At 45.7% G+C, this 14,072-nt stretch overlaps 1 protein-coding gene across 1 annotated transcript; it reads left to right on the top strand.

Moving 5' to 3' along the window:
- Positions 1–685: 685 nt before the first annotated feature.
- On the top strand, positions 686–3,607 carry LOC113080971 (neoverrucotoxin subunit alpha-like). Its single transcript, XM_026253043.1, has 4 exons — positions 686–862; positions 931–1,015; positions 1,902–1,994; positions 2,148–3,607. Exons 1-4 carry the CDS (start codon positions 740–742, stop codon positions 3,605–3,607), a joined length of 1,761 nt encoding a protein of 586 aa, XP_026108828.1. The 5' UTR covers positions 686–739.
- Positions 3,608–14,072: the final 10,465 nt, after the last annotated feature.

The following is a 14,072-nucleotide window of genomic DNA, read 5'->3' as shown; positions in this document are numbered from 1 at the left end:
GTGATGAGTCTGGGTCCAAGAGGGCAAAGGGGCAGTTTTTTTTTTTATTATAAATATCAGTACAGAAATCCCATGACATTACCAGAAGATTTCATCTCTTTACTTACCAAGAACACACACAATTATTTTGAAAGAATATGAACAGCTAATGTTAGTGTGAATGTGCCGTTTAGAGCTCAAGCGGATCTCTGGGGATTTAGAGACATCTTTCTATTACAATTCAAAAACTTCACTAAAAAGGAAAGAATGTATTTGGATTACCAGTTTTAAATGAATTAACCATCTTTTTTATTAGGAAATGTAAACTGTTGAGAGAATTCATTAAATGAAGTAATTTGTATTGTTTAATATGTTTTGTAATTTTTTTTTTTTTTCATGAAACCTCAGTCGACACCAACATATGACACAAGCCTTACACTTTTGCTTACTGAAACCTCAAGCACAGAAGGGATTAAATCTTATCTTTCATAATTCTTATGATTTATCTTATCTAATTTTCACAGATCCTCCAAAAAAAGGGAATATATATATATATATATATATATATATATATATATATATATATATTCCCACACAACAAATGTGTCATGGCAAACAGATCAATGATTAGCTGGGAAGTTTATGTATTAAATGTTTCTGAATGAACTCTTTTTCTCTCAAAAGCACTGACAACTGTTAGCACTGAGGTTCTTCTCCATTCACTTTTATTCCAACAGGTCTCTTCATTAACTTCTCTAAGATGGCATCACTCTTGATGTACCTAAAGCAGCAGAACTACATCTACATATGTGCATGTCTTTGTCTGGCATATCTTGCTGTGGTAAATGCAGAGGTAAATACATTCCCTCATCTCAGCTCAGATGTCTTTTGATGGATTAGAGATTTTTAAAAACCTGTGGAAGATTTAATGAACTATTTATTTAAATACAGGGAATGTTACAACCCAAAGCTGATGAGATTGGGAGTTCAACTGCAGAAATTCTGAGAGGAGCCAGACGAATTTTAAAGGCTCGAGGTAAGACGTGAATAGGACCCAGTAACATCACAAGGACATTGATCTGACCAAACACGACTGTGAGGTTTAATATACTGTACCTCCTGCAAAAACAGACTCAGACTATTAAATTAGTCCTGCTGCATCTTTTATCATCAAGATGACATAATGAAAGTTTTTCCTTGTCACGTGGAGGTTAGGGATGAACTCAGGCGCAGACAGGATGCACGACACACAGGGTTTATTATTGAAAAGAGGGGAAAACAAAACCCACGAGGGGGAAAACCATGACTAGGGCAAAGACAAATACCTTAACAAGACTAGGACCAAACAATTAACAAAAACTCTTCACACAAGAACTCTAACTACAGATAAACAAACACAGGTTATACAACGTCTCTTCAAAGTGTAACAATGAACCGCACAATACAGTGAACACAAGGTGATAGAAATAGGGAGACTAATGAAGACATAACAGGTGACACAGGTAAAGCAATAATGACAAAACTAGGATAACAAGGGGGGCTGGGCAAGGTAACGAGACAACACAAGCACATGGCCCAACGACCAGGCCATGTTCTTGCACACAAAACACGGGCCTGTCATGATCCTGCATCAAGACTAGAGAGAAATCAAGGACACGAGGGCAGAATCATGACAACCTGTGAAAAATCATTTCTTATGCCCTAAAATTACTAGTGTGACATTACAACCTGGCTTCATTTAGCAGACAAGGTTTCATACATATGCACAGACAAGAACGGTTTGACCTAAAAATATCAAAATGGGAAATACTGCAAATTATTTGTTTGTCTTAAATATATATATATATATATATATATATATATTATCTGTTCTAAATGTAATCTTTGATTTGTTTTGTTTTTGTTTTGTTTTTTTTCAACAGCTGTGCCATCAGCATCAGTGAAAGTAGCAGCCCTAGGAAGACCTCTGTTTCCTGGTACACTGTATGACTACCGCAGCGATTCCTTCATTCCAGGTGCTGCACCACCCTCAATAAACTTCTCCTTCAATCCACGTTTCAAAAGATGTTGAATAAACACTTATCTGTCATTTTGTATAAATACTAAACACCTGCAAGTTAACCAAAGTCACTAAATACAGTAACTGTTAAAGCCACTTCTGATTTCAGGTGTTACTCTGTGGGATAAGAAATTGCTGAGTGAAAATCTGAACAGTCGTCCAAAGTCCCATACAAATCTGGATTTCAGCAGCACTGATTCTATTTCTAGTAAGTCCAGTCTCCTGGATGTAAGCGCCTCTCTGAAGGCCAGTTTCTTGGGGGGGCTTGTGGAGGTGGGAGGATCTGGCAGGTTCCTGCAGGACACCAAATCCTCAAACCAACAGTCCAGAGTTACAATGTTTTACAGTGAAACCTCAAGATATGAAGAGCTCACTATGAGCCATCTGAGCAAGTTCACCCACCCTGAGGTGTTTGAGCAGAAAACTGCTACTCATGTGGTCATTGCTGTGCTGTACGGTGCTCAGGCATCCATGGTGTTTGATTGCACACTATCAGAAGAGGAAAACAAGCAGCAGATAGAGGGAAACCTAAATGTCATGGTAAACAACATCCCTAAATTATCTGGTGAGGGAAATGCAGCTTTTAAAATCACTGAATATGATAATAACATGGCTGAGAAGATCACCTGCAGATTTTACGGTGATGTCCGCCTTGAGCAGAACCCCACCACATACATGGAGGCCCTTCAGACATACAAGCAGCTCCCCGCTCTGCTGAAGGATCCACAGAATGCAGTCCCAATAAAAGTCTGGCTCTATCCTCTTCATCTTCTGAATGCAACAGCAGCTCGGGTAGAGAGAGAAATCAGTGCAAGTGTGGCAACAAGTATTGAAGCTATAATTGAGGAGTTGAGAGAGGCAGAGAGGACATTTAATAACCTGTCAGGACACACATTGGTTAATAGTTTCAGAGACATTAGAGAGAGGCTGCACTCTTTTCAGGACTCATTTAGCATGTACAAGGCAATGCTACAGAAAGCAGTTGGAAGGGTCTTGTCTGCTGTTCGAGGAGGAGAGATGGAGGAGAAGTCTCTGGAAGACATCCTGAAGATCCACAGGAGCTCTCCATTCAGTGCTGACAAGCTGAACCAGTGGTTAAGTGATGCAAAGTATGAACTTAACATCTTGAGTTCTGCCACCAAGTCACTGGAAGGGGTCCGAATTGAAGACTCAAATGGTCTCAACAGCATCCTTGTTAATCCTAATTTCCTTGGAGTGTTGTGCTTTACCTTCACATCGCTGAAGTATGAAGATCCGTATCTTTCAGCCCTGAAGGAGTATGTGACAACTGACCGGTTTAAAGAGCTAGATGGGGAGCACAGCATGTATCCAGTGGGATCTATCAGCAAGTGGTTTAAAGATTCAGATCTCGTGGCAAAGATTCAATTTAACGCCAATCTCTTCAAAGGCATAAAAAAGCCGTTTGAAGGACAGAAAGTCCTTTTCATTATTTCTGCCATCTCTGATGCCTCCAACCCTGGCTCCTCCATCTATCGGTATGAACATGGGCAACTGAATGACAAACAGATTCAGGTTGGTTTCAGAATGCTTGCAGGATTGGGGAATTGAATCAGGAGACACTGTTAAATGTAAACAATAACGTGAACAATCACTTTCAATAAAAGTGATTTATACACTATTAAAATTCAATGTTAAAGCATTTCCGTTTCCTGGTAACACTTTATTTTGATGGTCTCCCTACAGATAGTCTGCTGACGATAAGTTAATTTACAAGTACACATCTACTGTCACAGTGTCTGGGATGTTGTCCCCCGGGGTTCCACTAGATGTCCTCCTTCTCACGGTGTCTGCCCCAGAGCACTTCCTGTTTCCTTATATGGTCACCTTCCTCCTTGTTACGTAATTGATTGTTTCCCCCACCTGTCTCCTGTTTCCCCATTATCCTTCTGTGTATAAATACCCAGTCTGTCTTAGTCTGTGTTACGGAGTCCTTGTTTAAATGTTCCAGTTTCATGCCCGTCATCCTTATCTTGCCTTGCCTTGCGTTCGTGTCTTGTTTGTGTTTATGTTTTGATCTTCTGGTTTTGACCCTGCCTGGACTGTTTACCCTATTGGAGTACCCCTTTAATAAACGGCTTACTGCAATTGGTTCCTTCTCCTGTGTTTCCCGCAACACATAACGTGACAGAAGGACTCCGTCAACGTAGGAACCAGCGGTATGTCATTTTTTCGTTCCCCAGCCAAGATGGCGGAGAGGCGGACCAAGTATCTGCAGTTAACCGCCCTCCGTCAAAAGGGCAATGAAGTGGGTGCCGTGGCTCGAGTGTTCTGGTCTCTGGCCGAGGGCTTGGGCTACAATGATGCGGCCCTTAAAGACCACTTCAATGGCGGGCTGGATGATCCAGTGCCGCAGGAAGAGATGGCGCAGTTGGAGACGCTGGAGTTCTGGGAATTCGTGCGCTACCTGCAGTTTCGGTGTCGGTGGATGCCCCAGCCACTCCTGTCTCTCCCGGCAGGGTGGTCGTCAGCCCAGCCCCACTGCCCAGGAGGGCCGTCAGCCCAGCGCCACAGTACAAGATGGCCGCTAACCCAGCGCCAATGCCCAAATTGGCCACCGGTCCAGCGCCACAGTACAAAATGGCCGCCAGTCCAGCGCTACAGCACGAGATGGCCGCCAGCCCAGCGCCACAGCACGAGATGGCCGCCAGCCCAGCGCCACAGCACGAGATGGCCGCCAGCCCAGCGCCACAGCACAAGATGGCCGTCAGCCCAGCGCCACAGTACAAGATGGCCGCTAACCCAGCGTCAAAGCCCAAATTGGCCACCGGTCTAGCGCCACAGCACGAGATGGCCGCCAGCCCAGCGCCACAGCACGAGATGGCCGCCAGCCCAGCGCCACAGCACGAGATGGCCGCCAGCCCAGCGCCACAGCACGAGATGGCCGCCAGCCCAGCGCCACAGCACGAGATGGCTGCCAGCCCAGCGCCACAGCACGAGATGGCCGCCAGCCCAGCGCCACAGCACAAGATGGCCGCCAGCCCAGCGCCATAGCACAAGATGGCCGCCAGCCCAGCGCCACAGCACAAGACGGCCGACTCAAAGCCTGAGTCCCCAGATAAGGTGCACGATGCTGTCCCGGAGGCAGAGGCGGTGCACGATGCTGTCCCGGAGGCAGAGACGGTGCCCGATCCTGTTCTGGAGGCCGAGGCGGTGCCCGAGGCTGTTCCCAATGCAGTTACCGAGGCGGTGCCCGAGGCTGTTCCGGAGGTCGAGGCGGTGCCCGACGCTGTTCCAGAGGCCGAGGGGGCACCCGATGCCGAGGCAGCGCCCGATGCCGAGTCGGTGCTCGATGCTGTTCCGGAGGCCGAGGTGGTGCCCGAGGTCGAGGCAGCGCCCATTGCTGTTCCAGAGGCCGAGGCGGTGCCCGAGGCCGTTCCCGAGGCAGTTACCAAGGCGGTGCCCGAGGCTGTTCCGGAGGTCGAGGCAGTGCCCGAGGCTGTTCCAGAGGCCGAGGCGGCGCCCGATCCAGTTCTGGAGGCCGAGACGGTGCCTGATGCCGAGGCAGAGGCCGAGACGGTGCCTGATGCCGAGGCGGCGCCCGATCCAGTTCTGGAGGCCGGGGCGGTGCCCGAGGCTGTTCCCAATGCAGTTACCGAGGCGGTGCCCGACGCTGTTCCAGAGGCCGAGGTGGTGCCCGAGGTCGAGGCAGCGCCCATTGCTGTTCCAGAGGCCGAGGCGGTGCCCCGAGGCCGTTCCCGAGGGAGTTACCGAGGTGGTGCCCGAGGCTGTTCCGGAGGTCGAGGCGGTGCCCGACGCTGTTCCAGAGGCCGAGGTGGCACCCGATGCCGAGGCGGTGCCCGAGGCTGTTCCGGAGGTCGAGACGGTGCCCGACGCTGTTCCAGAGGCTGATGCGGCGCCCGATCCAGTTCTGGAGGCCGAGGCGGTGCCTGATGCCAAGGCGGTGCCCGAGGCTCTTCCAGAGCCAGGGCCAGTCACCGAGGACCCTCCAGAGCCAGGGCCAGTCACCGAGGACCCTCCAGAGCCAGGGCCAGTCACCAATTACCCTCCAGAGCCAAGTCAAGTCACTGGGTGGTCTGCTGCTCCGTTCTGGGGGACTCCGGTCTCAACCACGGGGGCGTGTTGGTCATCTGCTCCGCCCTGGGGGACTCCGACGTTGACCACGTGGACGTGGTGGCCATCCGCTCCGCCCTGGAGGGCTCTGACTTTGACCACAAGGCTGTGGTGGTCTTCCGCTCCGCCCTGGAGGGCTTTGACTTTGACCACAAGGCTGTGGTGGTCTTCCGCTCCGCCCTGGAGGGCTCTGACTTTGACCACAAGGCTGTGGTGGTCTTCCGCTCCGCCCTGGAGGGCTTTGACTTTGACCACAAGGCTGTGGTGGTCTTCCGCTCCGCCCTGGAGGGCTTTGACTTTGACCACAAGGCCATGGTGGTCTTCCGCTCCGCCCTGGTGGGCGCCTCGACAGATCCTTCATGGATTTCTGTATGTTGTTTTGGTTTCTGTTATGTTTCTGTCTGTTCCCCTCAGTTTGTCTGGCCCTCCGTCCCTCCCCCTGTACCTCCTCCGGTCCTCCTCCCTCCTGGTCTCCCTGTTTTATGTTTTCATTTCTGGTGTTTGTCCCCCATGTGTTCCTTTTCCGGCCCTCCGTCCCTCCCCCTGAGCCTCCACCTGTCCGCCTCCCTCCTGGTCTCTGTGTTGTGTTTTGTCTTGGAGCGTCTGGGAGCCGCTCCGTAGAGGGGGGGTACTGTCACAGTGTCTGGGATGTTGTCCCCCGGGGTTCCACTAGATGTCCTCCTTCTCACGGTGTCTGTCCCAGAGCACTTCCTGTTTCCTTATATGGTCACCTTCCTCCTTGTTACGTAATTGATTGTTTCCCCCACCTGTCTCCTGTTTCCCCATTATCCTTCTGTGTATAAATACCCAGTCTGTCTTAGTCTGTGTTACGGAGTCCTTGTTTAAATGTTACAGTTTCATGCCCGTCATCCTTATCTTGCCTTGCCTTGCGTTCGTGTCTTGTTTGTGTTTATGTTTTGATCTTCTGGTTTTGACCCTGCCTGGACTGTTTACCCTATTGGATTACCCCTTTAATAAACGGCTTACTGCAATTGGTTCCTTCTCCTGTGTTTCCCGCAACACATAACGTGACATCTACTTACTCTAACAGCGTAATATCTGTAGATTGTCTATTGAACATTCTGCAGCAAACATTACAATGTCTATAACATGTAAAGAGCTGTTAAACATTTGGTCAGTTAAGTGTTATCCATGTGTTATCAGTTTAGATTGTAGATATTCAGCATATTAATAGACACAATGAATGTACAGCACTCTCTTTCACCCTCAACGACCATGGCTTAAGTGCCCCTGGTCAAGGCTGGACTGGGACAAAAAAGGGCCCTGGCATTTATGCTCGGACCGGCCCACCACGATCAGTCGGACACGACCAACCAGTACACCACCCTTGCGGTCCCGGTAGATATGCATATCTACTGTTCCATTCCCAAAAACCCCTACAAAGCTGAGAACTAAGTACCATGGGCCAGTGTACCAGTGCCACTGGACCAGTGTACTCACTCTCTCTTGACTCCCTGGTGATCAAAGGTGCTCTTCTCCACTGCTAACTCAACCTGGCTTGACTATACATAACGACAGAGAGAGATTACAGTTATTTGGAAGAGTTATAAAAGTACACTTAGTAAGGATCTATTTTGGTTTTATAGCCAGGATTTCTAGATGGACAATGTGTTTCATGTTATAAAAGCTAGTTAACCCTTTAGAACCCAATAGAATGTGGATGTAGAATACTGCTTATTCTAAAAAGAAATGTTTTTTTTTTTTTTTTTAATGAACCAGACAGCAGAAAAACTAGTTTACAATTACAAGTATAGGTTAAATTTATGCATTTAGAAAACGCTTTTATCCAAAGCGACTTAAATTGCATTCGGGCTAACAATTTTCTCCTAACATGTGTTCCCTGAGATTCAAACCCCCAACCTTACGCTTGCAAACACAGTGCTCTACCACTCGAGCTACAGGAACACTACTTTGTTACTTTTTTTTTTTTTTTTTTTTAAGAGAACAAAACCCTCTTTAATATACTATGATACTTCCCATAAAAAAAAAAAAAAAAAAAAAAAAAAAACACTATACTACCAAATTACTCACTCAAAATGTCCTAATAATAATATATATATGATATTCATATTGTTCACTCACCATTAATATTGCATATTATTGATATTGGAAATTAATTAGAAATATGAGAAAATATCTACTTCGTTGAATATACAGCTACACAAAAATATACAGCTTTTAAAATGCAAGGTGGGTTTTAATACCCAAATATCATGCGTTAGCTACCTCTCTTCCAACGTGTAACTCGTCGTGGGCGCTTTGACGCAGCCGTTTTGAGTAATAATTAAAATAATCAAATGGCATCATTTAAGTTTTTCTAGACAAGGGCCGTACGGCCATTATGGGTTTTAAATGGTTAACATTAGAATAGTCAGCCGAAGTTCAATTGAATAAGTTAACTCTGCTAACCTAGCTACAAAAACAATGCAAAATAGTTTATGCTGTGTTATTTGACTTTAGCTGAGTGGCTAGTGCAGTAGGTGACAATCTGACAGATGTTATAATAGCCACAACGATTGTGTTGTCTTATTATAATATTCATTAATTTAGGTAACATTAAATCATCATCTTCGTCGTGGCCCAACCTGGCCCACACACACACACACTGTCCTCCTGCACCCGCCCTGATTAACACTCCCTCCTTGTAAATCTGTTTCTATTACACTCTCCTGCTCACTCTGTCCCTCCTTGACTTCACTATCAGACACCTGCTCCTCTGCTGGGTGTGCCAGATTACCAGTCCAGCCCTGCCCCTGGTCTGTGATTTCTGCCGAGGGTAGGATATGAAGATTTTTGGTTGTTGATGATAAAAATGTCTCCACGATCTGCTTTTGAATAAATATCGTTGTATTGTGCTGCAGCACACACATTATCAGCTGCAGTTCTGGAGACGTGGAATTAATATACTGCGATACATTAACATCAGTGTTAACTCCGCGTTTTTTTTTTGTTTTTTTTGCATCTGGTTTAACTGGTTATTTAATTGTTTTATTCGTGTGCTGTTGTGACGTGTGGTTTTTCTGAGCGCACTCAAAGCATGACACGGAAATGAAAAAGCCCTTCAAACAGTGCCTGATTACTGCACTTACTGAGCTCGATTCCTCTGAATAGAGAGTTCTGGGCAGATTATTTTGGGTCTTGTGAGATGTTCATCAACTTTTGTGACAGGTCAGATGGTGGATCGACTTTGAAATGCCCCCTCAATATTGTCTTTAAGGTTGGAAGTGTGAGATCTCGTTTAATTTCTAACATGTCTCTCAAGTGAAGGCCTGGGCTCACTGCACGTGTTACAGCTTCAATGATTTCTATCTCGGAATGACCTTTTCGCATCCGGACTCAATCTGGTTCATTAGTATGGAGTGAGAATCATGCCAAAACCTCACACACACACACAAAATGTGTTTTACTCACACCCAACGATTCACAAACAAACTCAGTGTGGTTTGCAAATACAAAACATCACTCACAAACTAATGCATTTTGTTCTGCAAATAAAAAACGTAGCTATCAAACAAATACAATATGTTTTACATATACAAAGAAACTTATTTCTTCAATGACAAAAAATCCTCCAAGTACAAACTAAAATCTTTTAAGTAAAAAAAAAAAAAAAAAAAAAAAAAATCCTTCAACTATAAAAAAAATCCTTCAAGTACAAAACAAAATTCTACAAGTACGAAAAACTGTCACGTGACTTTTGGCACTAATTTTTTGCCTTGCTGATCCACACGCAAATGCTTTCAGATCCACACACATGCTAGTAACCTGTCATGTAATTCACACACCACGACAGCAGGTGGCGCTGTTAGTGACTTGCTTGGCGCCGCCACCGTCATGGAAACAGGAGAGAAGAAGAAACGCTAGCGTGAGGGACGTTTTGAACATGATGAGCGGCCAACAGGTGAGTTTCCAGTCATTGCTGGTGAAAAATCAGCTTGAATGGGTTGTTATTCGATATTACAATAAAAATAATAATAATAATAATAATATTTTAACCTAAAGTGCTCCAACCTCAGTCTACACAATTTAACTGAATCCCTATGAGTCAGAGAAGTATAATAACTATTCCTCACTTCAGGCTATATAGAAAAGTAGTGTCTACCTCTAATTTCATTTTTCCACCGTCTTTGCCATATTTTTGTATTAAGCCCTCTTTCATTATTGCCCTCAGTTGCACTCTCCCCATTAATATATACTTTTTAAGCTCTCCTATAAGCTCCCCCCATTGCACAGGAATCTTACAAAAAGCTCACCCAATTCTGAAGATTACACTTAAGATATAATTTACAATGTCAGGACAAGCTTTTATTCAGACAACTTATGACATGGAAACATATTAAATTGAATAGAAATCACAAGACAAACTATCAAGAGTGAAGTGATTATCTCTTATTTTATGCTCTCCCTGGTGCTTGATTAAAAGGCTTTCCTCAAGTCTAGTTCAGTTGCTGTTGGGATCTGCCAAGAAAGAAAAAAATAAGCTCGATAAAAGGCTATTTGGACATCATCATGTTTTACTTTAATGACATTAATTTTGACGGAGTGTCTTTCTATTCTTCGATGATAATCGCTAATATAGAGCTGACAAATACAGTCTCAGTATATACTGATTTGGAAAATATGTTTATATCAACACAGTCATAAAGAAAAGACATTAAATCATTTAAATAATGATATATCACCTTTAAGCCTAAAGACAGACATAAGCTCTCTGACACACGCACATACCTGTACTAATAAAATAATAAAAGGGTTAACAATATGTAACAAATACTGACATGACATAAAGACATTTACATATTGTAAATACTTTTACAATATTACAGGGTGCTTAGAGATATGTAAATGCATAAAGTTGACCGAGGAATATGACTGCTACAAACATTTTACACCTTCCACAGTCGATATAAAATAATTTAGACATCGTATTGTGGTGATTTCCATCGGGATTTGAAGAGACTTTCAACCAACATAACACAAAGTGAACCAAATACCTTGCCTTTGAGATAACCACAAAACAGCGTACTCCAGCTACCCTGCTATAATTTCACGGTCCCTATAAGATATCAAATGTAGAATGACAACATGTCAAAGAGATAACAGAGATACTTACAAGAAAAAAAAACAACTAAAAATGTCCTTTATTTGTATCATGTTCGTTTTGTGATCGTGCTAGTTCCAGTGACTTATCTTCTCATTAGTTTTCTGATAACTTCTCTTTGTTGGTGAATGATGGGGTTGTGTGACTGTGTTCCTGAGAGGTGAGTAAGGGCCATGTGCAGTGTGGTTTAGGTTTAAACTGAGACCTGTTTAAACTGGCCCTACAATCAAAATGATCGCTGTTCAGTGCTCATGATTTCATTTCTGTATTGCATTAGTTTTGAATAATTCTCATGGGCATTTATAAATTTGTATTAGACCTGTAAAACAAAACCTGATAATAATTATGCAAACCTGAATATAAGGCATTTTTCACTTCCAGCCATTGTTACCAATTATATGTCACTTATATATAATTAAATTAAAAATTAATAGTATAAGATCGATGTGCTTGTGCTTGGGGAAAAAAAAAATGACCAGAATATCAACTTGCATAAAAAATATGCATGCACTGTTTACATATCACCTTTCCCCCCATACTGATGCATGATTTTATGCAGTGCAGTTCAAAGATATGATAATGGATGATTGTTGGTCTTAATCCAGCAGTCTGTCTGTGAACATTCATACTTCAAAGAGCAACAGGAACGATGTGAATGTTTCAAGGTGAACGGGCCGTTTGCACTGCTGTTTTTCAGGCACATGTAGATTTGTTTTGCATCTCAAGAAGTTATAGTGATAATTCATCTGATGAATGTATTTGAGATCATTTCCCCTCACAGATGAATCAAAGTCACCATAAAAACCCTAAAAGCAACTGAAACGTCTCGGTTACGTATGGTAACCCTCGTTCCCTGAAGGAGGGAACGGAGACGCCACGTCGGATGACCGACGAATATGGGATATCGCTTCGATAGACCAATCTACTTCGAGTGTAAACTAAACGAGCCAATGCACATTGGCATGCAATTATTGCATCCAGCTGCCGCTGATCACTGCGTGAGTATAAGAGGGCAGCAGGTGCAATGCATACCAGTTTTTCGCTGAGGAGCCGAGCCGGGAACCCGGCAGCTCAGCGGCGGTACAGCAACCATGGCGACGGGACGTGGCGTCTCCGTTCCCTCCTTCAGGGAACGAGGGTTACCATACGTAACCGAGACGTTCCCTTTCAGTCGGTCACTCTCGACGCCACGTCGGATGACCGACGAATATGGGATCCCTATCAAAGCGCCATGGGTGCTGCCCCTTCCAGTGCCCTGTGCGAGCCGCCTGCGCCCCTATTAGGTGTAGGCCGGGGCTCAGAACAAGTAGCTCCACTCACCATTGTCAAAGCACTACCTCACTGGGTGATATTGGATAACACTGGGAAAACGTACCCGGTCCGCTTGGAGCCGGGACGCTGCGGAAGCCCCATCCTTCCCGAAGGAGGTCTCGGAGGCAAATACACATATAGCATCCGTTTAGGAGTATACGGAGAAATTTGAGGTGATTAAAACCCTCTTGGGAAGGCAGAAGTCTGCCGGGGAAACACGGGCTCTAAGGCTATACCGTGGACTATACACATACGAGTACCACTTGGGTCTCAATATGGAGCCCAGCCTTCCATGGTTCTCACGGATTCATCATGAAGGCCTGGCGCCGGACGTTCCGCCGCGTCCAGCTGCCTAAGGTGATGGAGGATCTCAACAGGGTCTACAGTACGGACACTCTGGAGCAGTTTTAGCAAGCCGACACTAACCGGGGCCTCTCAGTGCCACTACCCGTTTGAGGTGAGAACACGGAGGATACCGGCTCTACACGAAGGCTATAGAACCTAGCGTGTTAGGGGTCGCCCAGCCCGCAGCTCTACAAATATCTGTCAGCGAGGCGCTCTTGATGGAGGCCAGTGCAAGCAGGAGCACGGTTTTCAATGAAAGAAACTTTAGCTCAACTGAATGCAAAGGCTCGAATGGGCCCTGCTGTAGTGATTTGCTCTACTGGATCGGAGGTGCTAGAGGAGTGGTGGTCCCCAGAGGGTTGGTTCCCTGTGGGGTTTGCCACCACTGTGACCCTCAAACCACTCGCGCTGCTGCCGGAAGTGGTTCTCGTCTGTCGGCCGCCAGAACGAGCCCCAGATCGCGGCCGCGGCAACGGGACTCCGCCCCCCTGAAGGTAGCGGAGCCTGGTTTGCAGCTCCGAGATGGTCATATTCCCGCAGTGAGAACATGACTCATCCACGAAAGCCACCTCAGCGTGCTCGACGCCCAGACACGTGAGGCAGCGATCGTGACCATCACCCGTTGCCAGGTAACGACCGCACCCAGAAACGCACGGGTGAAACGGCATCCTTATAAGGACGATCCATCGTCTTTATAAAGACGCACCCGTGAAGCTCTTTAAGAGAAATTTGCTCTTTAGGAAATGCTCTTTTAGTGCTGAGGCGCACAGGGGAATTGGCCGCTTGCAACACGACAGGGGTAGTGCAACCTGAAGTGTGCAATCCACTCGACACAGGAACGACCGCCGATGAAGCGCCGTCTTACCAACACACGAAGCTTCCGAGAGCGTGCTGAACTCGTAGTTCACAGCAGACACAGTTGAGCAGAGCGATACTAACGCTCGGCTCCGAAGCGAAAAGCTGGTATGCATTGCACCTGCTGCCCTCTTATACTCACGCAGTGATCAGCGGCAGCTGGATGCAATAATTGCATGCCAATGTGCATTGGCTCGTTTAGTTTACACTCAAAGTAGATTGGTCTATCGAAGCGATATCCCATATTCGTCGGTCATCCGACGTGCCGTTGAGAGTGACCGACTGAAAGGGAACTGCCATTTTCTTTAT

The sequence above is a fragment of the Carassius auratus genome, unplaced genomic scaffold (assembly GCF_003368295.1).
Source record: "Carassius auratus strain Wakin unplaced genomic scaffold, ASM336829v1 scaf_tig00032671, whole genome shotgun sequence".
NCBI classification, from domain to species: Eukaryota; Metazoa; Chordata; class Actinopteri; order Cypriniformes; family Cyprinidae; genus Carassius; species Carassius auratus.
Note: the sequence above shows the minus strand (reverse complement) of the source record. Positions and strands in the feature narration are given on the sequence as shown.